This window comes from Gymnoscopelus microlampas, assembly GCF_963454915.1.
Source record: "Gymnoscopelus microlampas genome assembly, chromosome: 2".
In the NCBI taxonomy this organism is placed as follows: Eukaryota; Metazoa; Chordata; class Actinopteri; order Myctophiformes; family Myctophidae; genus Gymnoscopelus; species Gymnoscopelus microlampas.
The window spans coordinates 47,355,759-47,379,399 of NC_139939.1; the positions used below are offsets into that span (position 1 = coordinate 47,355,759).

Genomic DNA, 23,641 nt, shown 5'->3' on the forward strand with positions numbered 1-23,641 from the left:
CAGTTTAACACAATGGAAGGGAAAGAGACTACTAAACAAGTCATCTTTAGCACAAAGCAAGGCAGAATGGCTTCAATACCTCAACACCTTTTGAGAAAGTAAGAGAGTTTCAACCTTAAAATCACTTTGATGAAAAGGTGATTTTGTTGTGAGAGTTGATGCTTTCTAAACTGATTATCTAATTATGGTGAGTTACTGTAGGTTTAATCCAGGAATGCAAGAAAGTATTTTTTGCTTTAATGTAACGTTGATGGAGCCCATAGCATTTCTGTTCCGGGGAAGGACAAAAGAAATGTCAGTAGTATTTATCAGTAGTATTTTCTCAGTAGTTCTGTGAAATATACAGCTTGCCCGCAATGCAAAGATCTTATACAGCATGTGACTTTGCTTGTCATATAATCATTTGCTACTAAGATAGTTTCACATTACATAGCCTAATTGTAGCACTGCTTTGGAAGAACATTTCTACCATGCCCACTCATTATAATTACCATTTAGTTTTGTAGTTTGTTTGTTTTTAGCATAAAAGCCACCCCCGAATGAAGCACTTGTGGTTGTAATAAAAAATGTAACAATACAAAGAAAACTATAGGTTACTAGCGTAACCCCGGTTCTTTGCTATTATGAGCGAGATATCTCTCTTATGGGAAATATTGAGCGAATAATAGAAAAAGAACTGACATCTTGGAGGGAGTGAGGAACGGCACAGAGTGGTCATAGAAAGAGATTTAGCACCGGGGTGTTGCAATGCAATGAGCAGGAGGTGGAGAGAACTAGAGCTGATTCTGAACCAATGGATTCCAAGCTGACTTTGATGAAATATTAAAAGGGAGAATTTGAAGTGTTACTTAAGTCAGTGGTTCTCAAACCTTTTCATGTCAAGGACCCCCAAATTGATATGTATTTGGCCACGGACCCCTCAATCTGAAAAGGTGGTTAAGCCCCCCCCCCCCCCCCCCCAGGACCCCTGGGGCGTCCCTGGACCCCACTTTGAGAACCACTGATTTATGTGATCCCTAGACTCCAGGGAATAGTGTAAACTATGTGGTATAAAAAATAAAAAAAAGGTTTATACAGTTCCTGGATCATAATAATAAATGGGAAGTATGCTGCAGGTGCTAGTTATGAAAAAGGGGAAGGAAAAAAACGGTGGTAATTGACAGAAGAGTAGTTTTGAAAAAAATGCATTCTTTTTTTTGGGGGGGGGAATGCCAAAAAGTTGGATTAGATGGTTGGGGAAGAAATAGAAATGAATAGATTTATATTATGAGAAAAACAAACTCAAACCCAGGAGAGGATGGATGGTGTGAAAGATCCTGGTGGGTGGATGGACGGACGGTGTTGTTGAACCATGGGTCACATGGTCAGGGTCACATGGCCAGGGTACGGGCCCTGGCGGCCGCCCCGAGCGCCCGCTGCACGGCCGCCTGGCTCTGGCTGCTCTCTCTCCTCACCAGCTGGTTGCTCTCAAACAGCCCCTCCTGGCTGCTCCCCCCGCCGACACCTGGGCCCCCGCCGTCTGTGAACGTCAGGACTCCTATAGGGAGGGGGGGACCAGACACATCCTATGTATGGTGCTTTATATTGTACTATGTATATAATCGTCGCTGTCAGGGGGAAAGAAACCTCTTATCTCCATCGTTCTTTTCGTATATTAGCCCAGTGGTTCTCAAACTTTTTCATGTCAAGGACCCCCAAATGGACACTTATTAGCCCGCGGGCCCCCATTTCAAAAGATATGCCAGGGACCCCCATAAGAGAAGATTTTTTTTACGGCTCTAGCAGTGATTCTCAACCCTTTTAATTTCAAGGACCCCCAGTTTGACATGCATTAGGCTACGGACCCCCATTTAATGGCATTTATACCTCTGGGACCCGCATTTATATTATAAAATCAATGTTAATTTAACGCTGAGAGTGTACAAATGGAACCAAATGGACCCGTTAGGGTCCATTTGGTTCCATTTGTACACTCTCAGAGTTACAGACCCACAAGAGTCCATTTGGTTCCTATCCATCATTTAGCTGGGGACCCCCTGGAACCGCCTCAAGTACCCCTGGGGGTCCCCGTACCCCACTTTGAGAACCAATTAATTAGCCCATTCAATCCGGGAACGCATCTGTGTCATTTTAGATTTCTTTGGGCTGTTCAAAAATAGCAGTTATACAAGCTCATAGCGCGGCACCCAGTGCAGCGTTATGAGCTTGCAGATCTGCTATTTTTGAAAATGTGTGCAAATGTAACTATATAACTCAAATCTTTGCTTCTGGGGGTCCCTGGAACAAAATATTTTACAAATTTGCACAAATTTGCACGATTTAAAAAAAATAGCAGATCTACAAGCTCAGTGCCGCACTACAAGCTTGAATGGGTAAACACGTCACACAAAAGCATCATATGTAGAAGATCCGCAAGCTTGTAGATCTGCTACTTTAACAAGTTTTTTATTTGAATCCTGAAAAGTAACAGTTTTCGACATACAAGGTTTCCATTAATGGTTAATCAACCATCAACCGATAAGAATAAAATGTATAGGCTACTATTTAGAATGCAGGAATGTTAGTGACTCACTCAGGGTCCCCAAAAAAACCCCACTAGTAATGCATCTGCAGTCAAGACACTACGAGAACCCAAATGCGGTTAATTGTAATCTTTTTGGTGAGTAAATTACCCATAGGAAAATACAGCTCACTTCATATGTACTTTAAAGGGTCTACACCATGAATTTTAACTTTTTCTTCATTTTTGTGTGTTTTTGGTCTCCCCCACCTCTCTTCTGTTCCAACAAATACCCGACTTCGAGCATGCAGGCTTTCATAGGCTATCTGTGGTTTTTATGTAAATTGGTCTGAAAACAGTCCGTCAGATTTGTTCCCCCACCCTACGTCACGTCTGGGAACAATTACTCCCGTTTTTCAGTTCTAACCAAAAAAAAAAATCCCCAAAAAATATATATATATTTTTTTTCATTTTTAATTTTTAAAAAAAAATGTCTTATTTTTTTTTTTTACTTTTTCCACACAGAACCAGGACATAACATGCATACAAACTGGCTCAATAGCGCCCCGTGCCAAACAGGACAATGTGGTATTGCAGGTGAAAGTGCTTTATAAGCCAGAGAGAAGTTAGTTGGAATGAGTATATCTGAGGCTTGATTTAGGCTCAAACCTTTTGAAAAACATTTGAGGGACATAAACAATATGATATCAAATATTATTATTATTTTTTAAATTCATGGTGTAGCTCCTTTAATAAAAAGTATAAGGACCTTTTTTCATTGTACAAGGAAACAAAACTGCCAGAAATGATGTCTAGATCTACTACTTCTCACTACTTTCAGAATAATGTAGCTTTCAAGTATAGTTCAGCAATTTCTTTTTTCACCACGTACAATAGCTTGGTAGGTTGGCAAAAGGTCAGACACTGCGCAAGGTCAGACATTTGTGCTAAAAGGATAACACAAAAAGGTCTCTACATTTCAGCATAAAAGAACCCAACAGACGAGTTTTCAGTGCAGTTCATCCATCACAAACCATCCATTTGTGTCTACTGTATGTCTGAGTCTTGAGTGGATGTTGTCCATTTACACCAACGAAATAATTCACCCAACATAAGCTTGTGCTCTTATCAGCCGGGTGCTCAAAACGACAGAAAAAACCTTTCATTCATAGTATATACAAACATGTAAACACTTCACCTTGCCAGCCTGCCCTCAATACTCTTCTCACAAAGACGCTTCCATGCAAATGGCCCGTGCACAGAACGGCGTATTATTTAATGGCAACTACATTCTACCAAGCCCCGCCCTGCCTGCCTTGCGATTGGCTGAATGCAAAAACGAGAAAACAAGGACTCCACTCCCAGAGGGGACGGTGGGGGCGTCACATTCTAATACAGCCTAAAACCCAAATTACTTTAACTAGTCTGGTGGTGTGCCTCGCTGAGCATTGAACTGCCGACCCCAACCCCCCGTGATGGAATCCTGCTGCCAGCACTCTTTTTCCGACAACCGCAGACAATTATTTTTTTGCAATCACAGCATGTCTTTTCCGGGACTTGTCAGAATCTAGTTGTATAAAACTATCACGCGCCGGATGTGACATTTATATACAACTAGATTCTGACAAGTCCCGGAAAAGACGCACTGTGATTGGCCAGTAGAGACTTTGAGTGGCAGTTGAGTGGCTCACCCCAAAACATGATTTACGATTCTGTGTCTATCGGACGGCACTGAGTCGGCTCAAGCCAACTTCGCAACGTTTCGGCACGGCGACTTGCTCGCTTTAGCTCGCTCGTGGCTCAAGTTCGCGGTCCAAAACTATACTTAATCGGCAAAAGAAAATAGTTCGCGATTGTCGGAAAAAGAATGCATGAAGCGTGATTTGATCACGGGGGGTTGGGGTCAGCAGTCCAATGCTTAGTGAAGCACACCCCCGGACTAGGTGCAAAATTAGGGTTTTGGGCTGTTTTAGAATGTGACAACGCCCCCACCATCCCTCATGGTTCCTTGAGGAGGGGGTTCCAATTGGCCCCTTACGGGTGTGTAACTCCACGAGTGTACCAATGGTTCACTCTCAGAGTTATGGGGGTTCTTAAAATTAAAAAGTTTGAGAACCACAGTGCTACACTACATGGAAAGAGAGCCTTCATTAGAAGAATCATTGGTAACACCTGAGAAGAAAGTAAGGAAGGGGGGTCCCAATTTCTTTCCAATATGGCTGCTGTGCCTGTCGAGCCCATTGTGTTAGTTCGAGCGCCTTGCCAAGCCCGGAGGCACACGGGCGCAGGAATCCAACATCCAACATCGCACACAATTTTAATCCAAATCTTTATGTATATATTTGTGATACAATGGAGAACCAACCACGATGCATTGCAATAATATTTGATTATATGCATTTATATAATGATCAGAGAGGGTTTTTTCTGATTTCTTATTCTTTTTCTTTGACGTGTCTATTTTTACACGTTAAAAGAATTGTTCTCGATCAGCCGGTTGTGACACTCCCTCCTCCCCCAGATGTCCTCCCAACATAAACGTGTTGATTACCCCCAGAGACCTTCTTTAACACACATGGGAGCTTTACACCCTGCGTGAGCACAGCCAGATAATTAACACTTTATGAAAAAAGTATTAGACAAATGGTTGGAATCCATACCTTAACCTTAAGGCACTCATACCTAATAATACATTTAATAAAACTTTCCATCCATGATGAAGAAAAAGTTAAAAAAAACAAATTGTGCTACTTTTTAATTGATAGCAGCAGGGACATGGCAACATGTTTAGGCTTCAAGGAAATTAATCATGGTTTTGTACTTCAAGGTGTGAATTGAAACTTTACCATAACCGTCGACACTTCCACTTCTGAACTCTCCCTCAAACTTCATTCCATCAAACCGACTGAAGACGCCCGCGCCTTGGAATTTTCCCTGAACAAATTCACCTTCGTACCTGGAAAATAAACAAGCGTGCGCGCACACACACACACACACACACACACACACACACACACACACACACACACACACACACACACACACACACACAGGCGCATTAGGAGTGCTTTTTGCAATTACAGCAACCAAACCTTGAAACCAATTCTAAAGATGTTTCACAACTGCAATTTAGCCGCTTGTTGAGACCGTAGATATTTGCATGCAGTTTGTGTCTTCCGGGTTGATTGTGTGCGTTTAAGTAACAGTGGCTGGCTTACGACCTAAATTAGTTTACTCACAGCTAGCTTAGACAAAACATAAATGTCAACACAATGAGGTAAGTTAAAAGAAGGCAGACCTCTGTAAGAATGACCCTGGCCCTGAAATGTTATTTCTATTCAGAGCGCACTCTCAGTCTCAGTCATGTAATGTCCTCCACACGCCATAACCCTATAGCTCCCGAAAAGAGAGGAAATCATAATATGCTCTAGTCTATAAAGCCCTCCGTTTTCTGAGGGTCGCGAGGGTCTTCCTGTTCATTTCACTTCAATTTATTTCTCGGCATTCATTGCTGTTGTTGCATTTAACTGGTTTAAAAACTCAGTGTACAGAAAAATGTGGAGAAAACATTGAGTTATGTACTTTGGAATGAAATGTCATTGCAAGAGCAGACATATGTAATTCATATTCACAGACACAACAAAGTCAGAGGTTGTCTGTGTTAGTTTTACCGTGCACAATTTTTCTTTACACATCTGTTGCTGGATCATTTAAAGCGAACATTCTGTAGCCTACAGTACTTACAAGGGGGTGCTCCTTCCATTCCGACATCTCACCACTCCGACTAGTGGCTTCCGCGTGCGGTTAAGGTTAGGGTTAGGGTTAGGTATAGGGTTCGTCAACGTCGGAAAGGCGACATGTCGGAAAGGAGAAATGCACCCCTTACAAGCTTGAAATGTGTTGCAGTGCGATGCGTTGTGAACCGATAGATCAGCTCTTTTTGCCATTTATCTATTTATTTCTATCTGTGTTCTTGAGTAAGAACACAGGGTTAGTACATACCACCTCCTGAGCAGCTTCTCAGAACCAAAATCAGGTTCTGAGAATCTCATCTGGAAATGGAACCCTATGCAAAACAAATCCAGAACCCCTGAAAAAATACATTTCATGGCACTGTTCACATAGTTCCAGTGGTGTTTTGGTCGCTACACAGGACACAATGTTTTACCCCCCTAGATTCACAAGCCAAGTAGAAGTAGTGTAAAGTAACAAAGTACAATTATGAGGTACTTTTGCTTTACTGGAGTATTTCCAATTGTCTATACTTTTACGTCTACTCCACTACATCTCAGAGGAAAATATCGTACTTTTACTCCACTACAATTATTTGAAAATTTGAGTTACTACTAGTTACTGTGCAGATATAAATGATTACATTCTAAAACATACATGAACCACTTTAGCTATATTTTATACCTAAGCCATTTGAAAATAGACGATCTACTATTTTCAAACATTTTAGTACTTTTACTTTCGGTACTTTAAGTACATTTTGATTCCAATACTTTTGTGCTTTTACTCAAGTAAATTTTGAATTCCGGACTTTTACTTGTAACAGAGTACTTCCACATTGCGGTATTGATACTTTTACTTAAGTAAAACATTTGAGTACTTTTCCTACCACTGGTATATAATAATGGCTACTTTGCATAACAGGTTTACTGGTGGCGGTGAGCGCGCGAGTGCAAGTGACGTCATTAAAATACCGTTCCCCTGAAAACCATTACACCACTGCATAGTTCTTGTCGTGGGAAAAGAGCCATTAGTTTTGTATGATAAGGTCAAAGGTCAGGCACTGACTTGGAGCCATCAGGGAAAGCCAGCACCCCGCAACCGTTGAAGAGGCCGTTCTCAAACTGCCCCGTGTAGCACGTCCCATCGCTGAAGGTCAGCTGACCCAGTCCATGACGCAGACCTGAGACAGGAGACACAAACGAGGCTGGGTAAGTTTCTGTTCAGTGCAGCGAAATAATTGGCGAAATACTACAGTTTTAATGATAATCTAATTAATTTTTTGTATATTTTATTTTATTTTATTTTATTTTTCAAGACATGACAGACGGATACATCAACAAGACATAACAATATGACAAACAAACACCGGACTATAATGCATGTTAAACATGAGTAATTAACCTATTATAATGAGGTACTGCATAGGCCATTGGTTCTCAAAGTTGGGTCCGGTGACCCCCAGGGGTACTTGAGGGGGTTCCAGGGGGTACCCAGAAAAATGTGTAAATATAGCATCAGAATAATTATGACCTTTTATACTTTGGCTATTTTTGAAAAATCTTGAATATTTGTGCAAATCTTTGAATATATATATTTTTAAAGCAAACATTTGTAACTCAAATCTTTGCTTCTGGGGGGTCCCTGGAACAACATATTTTTAAATGGGGGTCCGCGGCTAAATAAATATCATTTTGGGGGTCCTTGACATGAAAAAGTTTGAGAACCACTGCTGTATAGGCAACCACAATATAACAGTTGGACGCATTAACAATTGGTCTTGTACACAACAGAGCAGTCACACCGCAGAGTCGAGATGGCCCGTGATAGGATGCACTCAAATGTTGCTAGACTGTCCTGTTTGTTGCAACGCAGCCTCTGCAGATGTATCAGTGATACAAACTCATCATTAAGCCATCTAGTAAAACAAGGAGCGATGGAAGTCTTCCACTCTGTTAAAATAATTCTCTTTGCTACAAGTGCATTTTCAGATCGGGATACCAATTGTATCCAATCAGGAGAGAGAGCTCAGACAGGATACAGATAAAACAAGTGAAATTGGAAGTGATGACACAAAGAAATGAGCAGACACAATTGGAACTGGAACATTATAAAAATTAGTCTGATAAATGGGTACTCTCTCCAGATTGGCAGCCGAAGGCAACCACTCCTATACATGACTTTGTCTGTGTGTCCGTATGTATGTATGTATGTATGTCTGTCTGTCCACAAACATTGATGACAACATCAATACGTGGGTCAATACAGGGCTCATCAAAGGCACCACAGGGTGTGATTTTTTGTTTAATAAACAGCTAGAGAGACAGGTAGACCCCATGTGACTGAACAAACACTCTATAGCAATGATTACTGTCAGAATATAGAGCTTTAAACGTTTTAACTTTTTGTTTTAACCAAAAAATATCACTTACCCTACCTGTAAACTTCAACCTGGTGTCCATATTTTAGGCATGCCATTTGGCTGATAATGTTCATGTATATCAGTTGTTTTAGCTATTTGTCATACAATGTATTTTGTATGGTTCTTAAGTGGTTAAAATGTGATCTCTCAAGCACCGCTGTGTTTTGTCACTTGATTGCTTTAGCTTTTTAGCACGTTGCTTTGCAAAAGTTAATAAACGCCCTCAGCCGCCCACACATTTGAACTCAGTCTTCTTCTAGTCATATCAGAACAAGTGACAGCTCACAGATATATAATATAACAAAGGCTGGTGTCAGCTGCCAGGCAATCACCGTATTAGATAATTGACGCAGTTGCAGTTAGGAAAGTGGGTGTGAATATAATTCTAACAAGGCATCAATATGTTTAAAGTAATGCTAGGTAACTTTTTCAATAAAACTAAAGTTAAATTGTATATCTTTTGTGAGTGGCAAATGTTTCACAACACCCACTCCATCCATGAATTTCACCCCCGAAAGCCTTTTATTTATATATTTTCTATTGAACGGGGTCGGGGTTGACGTTCCCGCGATAATGACGTCATCTGGCCGCAAAATGGAAGCGGAAATGCACCGGTTTCCTGTTTGGCCAGGAACTACTGCACCGGTTTCCTGTTTGGCCAGGAACTACCGCGCTAATAACAAAAGGAAACTCACACTGATTTTAAGAGATTGTATGATTTGAAGAACGAAAAAAAAAACAGAAAAAGAAAACACAGCTCACGGTAACTAAAGCTCCACTGGCTAAGAGAAACGATCCACAGATCGTATAAAACAATTAAAAGAACGCTTTTTGAAACACTTCCGTCTTCCGGTGAAAACGAATGGAATTCTGGGTAACGCAGTAATAAACAAACGGCCTGCAGTGACGGTAATGACCAGCAGAGGCTGCTAAAAACGTGTTTTTGAAATTTGCACAGTACAACTTTAAGGTTAGCAAATCCATCATAAATAATCGATAGCATGGAAAACAATCATATACAGTAGAACAATATTTAAACAAAAAAAACATTGTTGGGGGTGGTCCCCAGCATAATTAGTTGATATAGCATCACAATCATGTTAACCTCTTTATACTTTGGCTATTCAAAATAAAATGCAAAAATCATGCCACGCTATGAGTCTTGTAGATTTGCTATTTTAAAAAAATCATGATTTTTTTTTGCAAATCTTAGAATATATATTTTTGAAGAGAACATTTTAAACACACATGTTTATTTCTGTGGGTCATTTTCATATGGGGGTCTGCAGACAAATACATATGATATCATTTTGGGGGTCCTTTACATGGTGTAGACCAAGGATAGACCCCTGGGGAACCCTGCTAAAGCTGTTAAGTAACTACTTATGCACAAACTGACGATCAAGCACATATTCATAAAACCTTACTTAGAAGTCCCCAGGACTTTTTTTGATTTTTTAGCCTTAATGTCTGACTGTACCACGTGCTGTTTACATTTCTGACTAATAAAGTAATCAATCATTCAATCAATCAATCAATCAATCAATCAATCAATCAATCAATCAATGGGTTCTGCATTAATGGCACTTGCTCACTGCTCCTATAGGGACGGGTTGAATGCAGATGACAAATTTCACATGTTCAAAATCAAATTGTCAAATAATATACGAAAGAGACAAAAAAATCATACAATCTACAGGCTCACAACGCCTCGTAATGCAAGGCGTTGTGAACTTGTAGATCGGCTATTTTCACAATATGTATCTGTGGAACCGAGTCAAACTAAATTGAATGCCTCAACTCCTACATCCCAAGTGCTTATCAGGGTGGGGGGGGTAAATATGATTATTTTGGGGGGTCCCCAGTTTGGGGGGTACCCAGTTCAAATATGATTATTTTGGGGGGGGGGGTGTCAGGGCCTGAAAAGAGAGAACCACTGCTGCAGAGAGCCGTATAGCTTTGCAACATTTTTGGCATGTATAAGGAAGCCAATATATATCCAAACCCTGAAGTCTCTTGAAGTGTTTTCAATTCAAGACCTGATGAGAGATGCATGCTAGATAAATTGAGTGGCAAATTTGCAAAACATGAACTCAACCATGACTGTTCTTGTGTTTATTGGGAAGACGTAGTGAAGCGTACGTGCGTTTCCGCCAATTTTCAGAGACAGGAATTACAGTTTTTTGACAGGATGTGACACTTGAAAAGAGAGAGGAAGAAATAAATACAAACTGTGCCAGTGAGGCTTATCTCACTCCAAAATATTGAATATAATAAGACACAAGATGAATTTAACAAGAAAAATTAAATAGTGAAAAAGAAGTATGGAGGAGATTTTCTACACTATTTTAAATTGCTCTGCTGCTGATTATAATTGGATAATTGTATCATAACAAAACTGAAGCTATGGTAGTGAGTCAATCAAGAAACTAATTTAAAAACTAAATACAGTACAGAAGTGTATGTGTGTGTGGGGGGGGAGTGGGAGGGGGGTCACTGCGATGCGAGTTATCTTCAAATTAAGACATCTGGGAGGTGGGATCGTGTTCAACTTTCACACGTAAATATAGTTAGTTAGGCAGTGGCAACAATAAAACAATGTTAGAAAGTGCTTTAGAGCAGGAAAATTAAATGCAGACACAGTTCCATATACATATGGTTGTATAACCGTGTGTGACAGTTGTGTCAATACCAAAGCATCTGAGGGTTGCAGCTGTCAGCAGCATCTTAACATTATTTTAACCCTTTCAATCCGGGAACGCATCTATGTCATTTTAGATTTGAGCTATAACCATTATTTCATATTTTGGGCTATTCAAAAATAGCAGATATACAAGCTCATAACGTGTGCCGCGCTATGAGCTTTGAATATATATATATATGTATTTATTATTATTTTTTAAACATTTGTAACTCAAATCTTTGCTTCTGGGGGGTCCCTGGAACACAATATTTTACAAATGTTCGCTTTAAAAAATATACATTCAAAGATGTGCGCACATTTTCACGATTTTTCAAAAATGGCAGATCTACAAGCTATGAGCTTGAGCTTGTATAATCTGCTTGTATATAGCTAAATAGCTCAAATAAATCTAAGAATGACACACATGCGCTCCTGGTCTTAATGGGTTAAGACAGCGTCAGACAGCTGCAGATGCCTCTGGATGCTGACATTTGTTAAAAGGGGAGAAAAAAAACTGTCAAAGCAGGAGCAACGAGCAACACATGATTGGAGCAAAATTCTATTGTTTGGACAGTATTTCACCACAAGGAAAAGTTAGACGAGGGCTATAGATTCGGAAATGAAAGCAGCACTATGTAACTTTTTTTTTAATGGATAACATTTAATACTTTAATTACTTTGCAGATATAAATGATTTCATTATAAAACATATACCTAGGCTATTTGAAAATAGCCGATCTACAAGCTGACAACGCGTCGCACCGCGACGCATTGTGAGCTTGTAGATCTGCTATTTTCAAACATTTTAGTACTTTTACTTTTGGTACTTTAAGTACATGTTTTACTTGTAACGGAGTACTTCTACATTGCAGTATTGATACTTTTACTTAAGTAAAACATTTGAGTACCTTTTCCACCACTGGTTGTATTTTGTCTCCCTGCTCTTTCTATTGAGATCGTGTCAAAGGTCACGTCTCACCTATAGACACAGGATCTGACACGGATTTTGACCTGATGGTCAGGATTCCATTTATCCCCTAAGCAAGCAGGCCAGGCTCTATTAGCTCAATGGTAAAACATTGCAGCACTTGCGCAGGAAACCCTGTTTCTTATTGTGAGCCGAGGTCATTATTGGAATGGAACTGTGTGCACCCTATCGTACATGATCTAATAACATGGCTCACACTTAACCCATTGAAACCGGGAAAGCATCTTGTGTCATTTTTAGGTTTTAGGTAGCAGATCTTGTAGACCTGCTATTTTATAAACATCGTGAAAATGTGTGCAAATCTTTGAATATAGTATATATATATTTTTTAAAGCTAACATTTTAACTCAATTCATTGCTTCTGGGGGTCCCTGGAACACAATATTTTGAGATTGGGGTCGGGGGTAAAATAAAACATACGTTTTTCAGAAAACATTTTTTGAATCGGCCTCAGGTCTTCATGGGTTAAAGTGCCTGGAGTTTGTACTGAACTTGGTGACTCCTGTGCCCTGTACCTCATGGATTACCCTGCAGGGTAGAACACTGAAAACAGATACTCTAGTCGAGTCGTCCATGCAGGGTCTCTTTAGGAACATGGTGACCACAGGCAAGCAGGTCACCACAATATGTTGTTTTGTTTTTTAAATATCTGTCTCCAAATGTACTCGTTTTAGGTGTTTGTTTGTTTTTCACGAATTAATGCCCTATTTTATACTTTGTCATATGACCGTGCATATAAATGTAGGGAAAATAGCCAATGTACAAGCTCACAACGTATGGCGATGTGACCCGTTGTGAGCTTGTGGATCTGCTATTTTTTGCTATTTTGGACAAATTTGTCAAAGATTTTGAATTATTTCTTAACATTTTCAATGACATGCCTTCATTCTTCGCGCTGCGTTTCGAGCTTGTGGATCTGCTACTTTTGATGCTTTAGTGTGACGTAGTGAATGTAGTATGATCATTGATCAAGTAGGGCGTTAATTTACGAAAAAACTCAAAAAGTTAGAATATGGAGATGCAACAGCAACGATATTGTCAGTGAATTGCCCAGCCATACAGTAGCATGCCATCGCCTCCTCTTTGCCCTCTGACATCTCCTGTCATGCTGCACTGTCCTATCCCAATACAAACTGATCTAAAGCAGTGGTTTTCAAACATTTTCATATCAATGGACCCCCAAGCTGACATGTATTTATTAGCCACAGACCCCCATCCGAAATGTTTTCCATTAAAAAAAAAAAAATATTTAAAAAAAAAAGTCTGATTTTTTGGGGGGGAAATAGCCAATGTACAGTACAAGTTTACATGCCACTCTACAAAAAATCTGCAATAGCCAATCTACAAGAGCTTGTAGATTTGCTATTTTTTTTAAATAGTCTATAAGTATAAATTTGGATACAATTTGTTAAAATGATTTTGACACCACAGTATATTAACACATTTTGCCACAGTACCCCCCCTGGAATCCCCTAAAAGGAGCTCTGCCGGGGTCCCCGGACCCCACTCTGAGAAAAAGGAAAAAGGGCAAAAAAACCTGAAAAAGACAGCCCCATGACATTAGCACTGGATCGTTGCTGCCGACACAACATTGATCCCTGTTTGTAGTGGGTGTCTGAAATAGAGCCAAACTATGGCAGTACTGCTGACGGTACCTTTGTGCCAGAAGGTCATGGTCTCCCCTGCGTGTGTTTAAGAAGCTAATGCAACATAAAGAGCTTAGAGACCTACCCTGAATGAGACATGCCTCCCACTGGCTACTACTACAGCAACACTGGTGGCTTATTCGTTGCTTCTGCTTAAAGCCAAAACATTAATTATATACTGTCAATGGGCTTTTTTTCAACCACTTAAGCACCATTTTATACTTTCTAAATATTTTCAAAAATAATGGAAAATAGCCTCTCCACAAAGCTCACAACATATCGCTATGCGTGGTGAGCTTAGCAGTTTTTTGTTATTTTAAGATCTTGAAATGTTTTGAAATCTTTTGTCTATAATAATACCCAAAATAGTGTTAATGCACATGTCCAAAATATAGAGACGTCAGGTTGAAAGTGGTTAAGCTATTTGATTTGTTTCTTATACATTTTGCTTCTTTTGTTCTTTGGTATATTTACTATCAAACTTCCCCAAAGACCATACTTGTATAACAAGAAACAAAGCAGAAAGACTCTCTTGGTTGCAGGTGACTATTATATTCAACGGGGTCAGAGGGTTTTGAAAGGGCTTGGTTTGTTTGCCAGAAGAAGCAGAGGGTGTACACTTGTCAGCTTTCCCAGGTATAAAAAAAAAACCTCTGAGAGAGCCCATTTTTACAGTCTACATAAATGAACACTTTTTTAGTTGATCAGCTAATCTCTGCATTTTTGTGTGACACATCATACGACCAAGTTTTCCCCCCCCCTCCTCCCTCCCAAAAAAAGAAAAAAGAAAATGAAGAAAAAAGAAAAAGTCCTGACCTAAATGCCTCCTGCTTGAGTGAGATTCTTTAAGTAGAAAAGGTATATTTTAATGTCACACTTCAGCTGTCTTCTCTGCTTCCTTAATTACCTGCTCCCCAAAAAGGACTCAACTGCTGAAGAACATTTAAGGGGAGGCTCACTCTGAAGTCTGAATAGAAAGAGACAGAAGATGATCCATCATATTTTTCCTTTACATGTATTTTTATTTTTTATATATTCATTGCGCTGGCCCCAACCAAGTACATTATTTAAATGACAAAGACGTATATTTCTCCTGCCAAATTTCACGGAGATTTTTTTTTTAACAGGGGCAATGTTGCTTACTGAAAACAACTCATTTTCAAGCGACAATGTATTATTTTTGGTGAGTGACACACCATCATATGACACAGTATATATTAGGCTTTATTATAGGCTTTGGATTTAGGAGAGTGACGACTATGACAAGGATCTTGTATTCCTCATGTATACACTGTAAGTATCAACATTTACAATGGTGTAAACTTTAAGTAACTAAGTACATTTAGTCAAGTACTCTACTTAAGTACAACGTTAAGAAACGTTTACTGGAGTATTTTCAATTTTCAATACTTTTACAACTCAGAGACAAATATTGTACTTTTTACTCCACTACAATTATTTGACAACTTTAGTTACTGTTTTGATTTAGATTGTTATTACAAAACATACATTACCCACTTCAGCCCTATATACATTTCGGCCATTTGAAAATAAATGTTTTCAAAAGAGTTTTATACATTTTATACATTTGAAAACTTGTGAAATGGGACATTCTGCTTAATGAGTACTTTCTACTTTTGTTTTTTAAGTATATTTTGATACCAATACTTTTGTACTTGTACTCAAGTAAATTTTATTTCTGGACTTTTACTTGTAACAGAGTATTTCTATGTTGCAGTATTGATACTTTTACTTAAGTAAACAATTTGAGTAATTTTTCCACCACTGAACATTTAACCAGTGAGCTGCTGAGAAGGCCAGCAGCAGCACAGTGACAGCCCCCCCCCCCCCCCCCCCCCCCCCCCCCGTCAATAGATTGGGATTAACCACTTAAAGCCCATATGGTTGACCGGAGTCCCTCAGGGCTCTGTACTCACATCTTTCCTGTTTTCTGTTTTTGTGGGTAAAGCTTTTGCAGGAAAATAGCCGATTGACAAGCTCACACAACATGGCTATTTTCCTGCGAAAGATTTTCCCTCAATTATACGGATGCTGGGATTTAAGTGGTTAAAGGAGTAATTCACCCCAAAAATTACTTACTTGTATTTCCTATCGATTACACACCCTGTGAAGCCTTGAATTCACAGAGATTGTTTTTTGTTTTTGTCGCATTCCTAAGCCAATAACTCGATGACCGGGTCATTGGTCAGTAGGAGACTCAATTGAGCTGGTCACCAAATTATTGGCTTAAAAAAAAAAAAAAGAATGCATGAATGCAAGGCTTTATTTGGTTTGTAATCGATAGAAAATAAGTATTAAGGGAGGGGGCGGGGGGGGGGGGGGGGGTGCAGCCTGTTGGCAGGTCTACAGTAAAGCAACCGGGGGAGTGAAGCAAGCAGTGGTGAAGGAGGTTTTAGTGAGTCTTCCCACAGTGGGGATGTAAATTAGGCAGTCCATCTGTCAGGACTGCTTAAAGTGCTGCCCTAATCTCAGCAGGGTTTTTCACAGGAGATTTGGAGAGGAGATTTGACCGAGTTCAAACACTTGCATCACGTAACTCTGCAGAGAGCTTGCTCCTCGTTGTTTTCTTGGAGCCGTGAGTGTCTGTGTGTGTGTGTGTGTGTGTGCGTGTGCGTGTGCGTGTGCGTGTGTTTGTGCACGTGTGTGCGCGAGCAGGCGGACGCACGAGCAATTGTGTGTGTGTGTTGCCGTGCACCACAAAGGTGTCAGACTGTGTGTAGGGCTGTCACGATTACAGAACACAACAAGTTGACGATTAAATGTCATACAAATAATTGAAATTAACAAATTAATTGTGCTTTTGGCATTGAACAACTTTTAGGCTTCGTAATCCAAAATTGCACAAAGCAGATATGACAAATAACTTAAAAAAGCAAAGAAATTACTGACATATTTGAAATAGCTGAAATAGCATAGTTCACTTCGAACTATGAAGTGAACTTCGTGACACGTTCTAAGCTTCTATCTGCTGTTTTTATTTTTAAAACATGTCATAGTTCAAATAGCTGTCTACAAACTCACAACACGTCGATGTAGGCTATTTTTTCCAACTATTTTAAAATGTTTTTAATTTTTTTTTAGATAGCATGTTGTTCAGATGCTACTGTTGGTTTAATGTTTACTTGGCAGTTACTTTGTAGCACTTAGTTAGTTGTTTCTTTGTGCTCTTTCTTGTCCATTTATTTTAGCCTGGCATGGCCAGACTAATTATTCTGGAATCTCTGTGTGGAACCTGCATTTCGAAGTGGCGAATTAACTCCCTGAGTGCCAGGATTGCCAGAATTATTTCAGAATTGATTCTGAAAAGTGCCAGAGTTTTTTTCACAGAAAACAAAAAGTGCTTAGGAGGCGAGATACAGCCTTTTTCAGTTCTAAGTTAAACAAGGGGTGGATGGAGCTGCACATCTTCAGATGATGATATCTTGGGTTCTGAACAATTTTTTTTTTTTTTTTTTTAAACTATTTTTTCAAAAACACGTTAATGGCACCCAGCGCCATAGCGGTAAAAACACGTGAAACACGTTAATGGCACTCAGTGAGTTAATTATTAAAAAAAATTAAATGCCTCTGGGGATAAACCCACCCACAATTAATATTTGCATACTAGGCCCCCGATTGGTCCCTCACTACTTCAGAGGGAGTGAAATCCAATCACTACTGAGCGATGCCAAGGGCGTTTCTTTTTTTTGCAATGGCAGATTTGTCTGGTTTCCAGGCTATATTTCTTTACCCTGTCGTTTGTTAACAAGGGTTCCTGCCATTTACTGGATAAGAGCATCTGCTAAATGCCTAAATTGTAAAATCGCATAAACTGCAAGAGCCATGTTGACAGTATGAATAGTGCCATTGAAATTTATTAAATTAATGTCGGCTGGCAAAATCAAAAAGCTATTTACACACCCACTTAAAGCTGATACTATTTTTCCCTCTTCCTCTAAAGAAGGATTATCAGTGAAGCGCTGTTTGAATGGACTGGTATCTATTTCTCTCTCCCTCTCTCCCTCTCCGGTCTGACTCCTTCCAAACCGCTTCAGACAGACTCTAATCTGTCGTTCAACCCTTCCCAACGCCTCGCTCCAATCTCATGTCAGGTCACGGTCTCCGGCTAATTAGGGTTTAGCTGAATTTGTCCGGCTTTTATGTCAATCAATAGTGGTAATGCATGGATGTTAACCCATGAAGACCGGGAAAGAATCTGTGTCTTTTTTAGATTTCTTCGGGCTATTCAAAAATAGCAGATCTACAAGCTCATAGCGCGGCACCGAGTGCCGCGCTATGAGCTTCTAGATCTGCTATTTTTGAAAAATCATAAAAAGTTGTGAAAATATTTGACTTTTTTTATTTTTATGACCTTTGTAACTCAGATCTTTGCTTCTGGGAGTTCCTGGAACTAAATATTTTACAAATGTTCGCTTTAGAAAATATATAATCCAAGAATTTGCCACGAATTTTCACGATTTTTCAAAAAAATTGTAGATCAGCTATTTTTGAATAGCCAAAGAAATCTAAAAAATGACACACGGATGCGTTCCCGGTCTTAATGGGTTAAATGGCCGTGTTGGTGCAGTAGTAAATGGTCCACACCGCCCCCCCATGCTCTTCTTGACTGAGGATGTACACCAACGCACTTCCTGTAACCTGAGATCGGCCACATAGGACCGTGTTCAACCATTTCTCCGTTGAATTATTCATATGACACTAAAGCCAGAGAGTTATACTTAGTTGGCGCGCAGGTGTCGCGCATCGAAAAAACATCAGATCTACAGGCTCATAGCGGCGTCGGTCTCAGCGCTATACCCGTTGCTAGATTGCACGTCGGCTATTTTCAGCGTGTGTGACACTTGTGCGCATTTAAGTGTAACTCAGGCTTAACCCATCAGACGCAGGGTTCAATTCCAGTCCAATGCGCAACTAGCCTGCGTGTTTGTTTGTGTGCAAACAGTGTGTGTGGGGATGGGCTGTGACACTGTCACGGTACATATGTAATGTATGCATATATATATACACACACACACACACACACACACACACACACACACACACACACACACACACACACACACACACACACACACACACACACACACACACACACACACACACACACACACACCTCACCCTCCCCCCGACCCAATACATTCAACAAACTATTTTCACTAGTTGGGTCTCAAGCTAAAACATTTGGGAACCACTAGCTTCGATGAATTGAGTACAAAGGACCCCAATGGAAACATGCGATAGTGCTTGTTTAGTTCTTGGGTTGAAAATATATACACCCCCCCCCCCCCCCCGACCCAATACGTTCAACAAACTTTCACAATACTCAAAATGTGCATAAAAGGATATAAAGTGTGCTACTTCTGAAATAATCTAACAGCTTTTGCAAGTGTCTCCAGACAGGGAGAGAAATTGTGACGAATTGTGATGTTTCAAACTAACTTTATAAGAGCAACCATATGTTTTCCCCAACCACTCGCCACCCCTGATATAGCACAAAACTTTTGTTCTCGTTTCTTTGTTTACTCTTACCCCTTAAAGCATGTACATCCATGTGGTTTTGTCAAACTGCAAAGACTGGTTCAGCTAGTGCTATTTCCCATCACAGGGGAGCTCTCAGCAGTCTCCGCTTGACACCAGATGGTGTGTGGTGTGTGTGTGTGTGTGTGTGTGTGTGTGTGTGTGTGTGTGTGTGTGTGTGTGTGTGTGTGTGTGTGTGTGTGTGTGTGTGTGTGTGTGTGTGTGTGTGTGTGCGCGTGTGCGCGCGCGTATCTGCATACTTGTGAGTGTACAGAATTGCCTATGGTTATATTTTTTTCCTGCTCCAGTTTTACACCATTCCTTTGGCTGTCTCTGTTTGCCCAAAAGCTGAAATCTTTGTGTCTGTGTGTGTGTGTGTGAGAACACACACACAATAAATCACTTTCAACTTTATCACTTATTCGTTTACTTTGCAAAGCACTTTTGAGTTGATATAGCCAACACCAGAGGTTCATTTGCATCCCTCCATAGGCACACGCATGAAAATAGGCGAATATTCAGCGAAAATAGGCGAAATTTCAGTGAAGATAGCATTGTGTTAAGTTGTGTTAACTAATTCCCAAGTGGAAATAGTCCCACTACCATATGAACTGAATCCTTTTTGACACAATAGTCAATTGATGCGCTTGAATTGGTAATTAAGATAGTTTTCAAAGGCTATAGATTAAATGTTTTCGCTGCAAGCGATTAAATGAAAAACAGCATAATGTGTGATAAATGAATTTAAATGTAATGAGGTTCAAAGTATGATTATAACATCCAATTTTCACTTCCTCAGCATTACATTTGCACAGATCATTAACTGAGCCTTACCTTAAGCAGTTATTTACTTCACTTACTCATTTATGAACACAGTAAACTAGTTAGTGTTCATTTAACTAGTTAGTGTTCACCTCATTTGGACCCTTAAGGCTCCATTTGGTTCCATTTGTACACTTTTCGTAGTTAAATGAACAATAACAATGCAATCGTCGGTAACACTTTACTTAAACATACTGTACATACAACCAAATGATGGGCCACCCACGTGTGGTGGGTTTGTATGAGTCCATCCGCCTATGAGCACTCATCCGTGGGCATAGAAGGCACAGAAAAAAGCTGATCTACCAACCCACCACCAAGCGTGGTGGTCCATATGAATATACGTATGAAGTACATGTATACAATGTTCTCCTTCCACCTCAAGAACATTGCCCCTCTCTGTCATTCTCTGCAGCTGAAACACTCATCCATGCATCCATCAGTGGTGGGAAAAGTACACATTTCTTTTACTTAAGTAAAAGTATCAATACTGCAATGTAGAAATACTCTGTGAAGTAAAAGTCCGGAATTAAAATTTTACTTGAGTAAAAGTACAAAAGTATTGGTATCAAAAGTAAAAGTACACATTATGCAGAATGTTCCGTTTCACAAGGTATCATATGTATAAAATGTATTAGTACAGCTTGTAGATCTGCTATTTGCAAATATTCAAAGTTTAAATAGGGCTGAATGTATTGTAAGTAACTTGTAACTAAAGTTGTCAAATAATTGTAGTGGAGAAAGTGCCACTGATATGTAGTGGAGTAGACGTGAATGTATTGAAAATTGGAAATACTCCAGTGAAGTAAAAGTACCTTAAGTACAGAACTTGAGTAAATGTACTTAGTTACTTTACACCACTGGCATTCGTTACATCCCGGCTCGACTATGGCAACAGTATCCCCCATGGGACCACCTCTAAAGTCCTCAACAAACTCCAATATGTCCAGAACTCAGCTGCCTGCTTCACCAGTACCCGTTCCATAAGACCATATTACACCAGTCCTCCACGACCTTCACTGGCTTCCAGTCAAACAAAGAATCCACGTCAAAATACTTCTCACCACCTACTGTATAAGGCCAAGAATAATCTGGCTCCCCACATCCCCCCTCGACCTCCTCAAACGCCATGTCCCCAAGTTTCACTGATCCACTGTTTTTATTGATTTGAACCCTTAGTCTTAGCCTTTTCTTACTGTTTTTCCACATAAAGTTGATTTTCTTTTGTTGTTTTCTCTTCCATGTAAAGCGTCCTTGGGTATAGAAAGGCGCTACATACATTTTTGATATTATTCATATTATTATTAATAATAGTATTGATGTCTTTAACTAATTATATTTAAAGTTGGTTATGACCTTGTGACCTCACCATTAGTTAAGTAATTCATTATGAGGTCATGATAAATTTGTGATGAATTAACGTATATGAGTTCATCATTAATTCATCAGCAATTAAATTTTAATTACGTGTATGAATTTGTATTCTATAAGTAAAGTGTTACCATGCGGGTCTAGAATGTGCATGTTTCTTCACCTATAGAACATATAGATATATACTGTACTGCATGTTTCCTAAACACTGGGTCGGGACCCATGTTTGGGTGGCAGACCCATTTTAATGGATCACAAGTAAAACAAAAAGTTAAATAATAATACAGAAAGGTATTTATTCGTTTTCAAAAAGTACAAAAACAAATCCGAAAAAATAAATAAAATGTAAAACAAATTTCAAGAGGATTTCATACGTTTCCCCCAAAAATCTGAGACATGCCATTAATTGAAGACATTTTTAAGAAGTAGTGAAAATAACCAATCTAAAACTGTACATCGGCTATTTTCACTAGTTTGGGTCCCGAGGAGAAATCTGATTTCTCTTTGGGGTCTGAAGCTAAAACATTTGGGAACCACTAGTTTTGATGAATTGAGTACAAAGGAGCCATAGTGTTTCCTTGGGTTTAAAATCCTCTTAACAGACCTTGTACTGCACTGTACTTCCCTGTGCTTGTCTTTGCAAACTGTTAAAAACTGTTAACTGGTATAAAGTATTGAATCAATCAATCAAAAACCACCGCTGTACTGTATACCACTGAGCATTCTAACGTTTGGACGGCCAAACGGAACAACAACATTCTGATTGTTGTTCCGTTTGGCCGTCCAAACGATGGTACAGAAATAGAAACAGCTGACTGTAGAAATGATATAAATATGGAGATGCGATAATAAGTAAAACAGGGTGATGACCAAAGGTAGAGGAGTCTTACCTTCTTTCCATTCTCCGTGGTATTCTTCACCGTTTGAGTAGGTGAAGGAACCTCTTGTTAGGGTCATGGGTGTCCTCCTGACACACACACACACACACACGCGCGCGTGCGCACACTCACACACACACACACACACACACACACACACACACACACACACACACACACACACACACACACACACACACACACACACACACACACACACACACACACACACATAATTATACAATATTAGCTTAATGTGCAACATTGTTTTCTCACTCAACAGTAAACAAACCCACATACAGAATAAGTGTACACGGGGTATTTGCACATTTCACATTTCTAAAGTGACAATTTAAGGACTTTTTAATGCCTCTATGTAGGAAAAATAATTAACAAAAATAGATGAATAAATAGATGACCATTACTACGTCAAAAGTAACCAACTAACTACTGTATACTATAAAAACTGGTCAAACATTGGCCAAATTGTCAAATAATATAAGAAGATGCTAAATAAATTAAATAGCCGATCTACAACCCGATCTACAACGCCCTGAGCTTGTAGTTCTGCCATTTTCACAATATGTGGAACCGAGTCAAACTAAATTGAATGCCTCGACTCCTTTACATTGCTTATCAGGGTGGGGGGGGGGGGGGGGGGGGTCACCTGCAGTTGAAATATGATTATTTTATAACCGCTGCTTTAATGCACTGGTTCTCAATGCTGGTTCTCAGAGTTACAGACCCATAAAGATCCATTTGGACCTCTGGTGGGCCCAGGACCAGGCGTTGAGAAACACTGCTTTAATGTAAACGACAGTCATTTCCTTTGTGTTGTTAACATGTGATTGTTTCCTGCCTGCATTGATGACAATGGCAGAGAATGACAAAACAAAGTAAAATGTATAATAACATGTATGTTACATGTATTGTGTTAGCCTAGTGTCGTTGCTATTAAAATAACAATGCAGACTTGGCTTGGGTCCTTTGTCTTCAATCAATAGACTGCCTCTCTAACACTAGGGCTAAATGGACATTTATAGATAACAGTCATTTATTCG

The 23,641-nt window shown here is 39.6% G+C and overlaps 1 protein-coding gene across 1 annotated transcript; it reads right to left on the bottom strand.

Moving 5' to 3' along the window:
* Positions 1 to 1,370: 1,370 nt before the first annotated feature.
* LOC311058369 (uncharacterized protein) lies at positions 1,371 to 22,659 on the bottom strand (the record flags this gene model as incomplete). The annotated part of the gene is made up of 4 exons (XM_084075806.1): positions 1,371 to 1,537; positions 5,347 to 5,456; positions 7,301 to 7,415; positions 22,593 to 22,659. 4 exons carry the CDS (start codon positions 22,657 to 22,659, stop codon positions 1,371 to 1,373), a joined length of 459 nt encoding a protein of 152 aa, XP_083931932.1.
* Between the last annotated feature and the right edge of the window lie 982 nt (positions 22,660 to 23,641).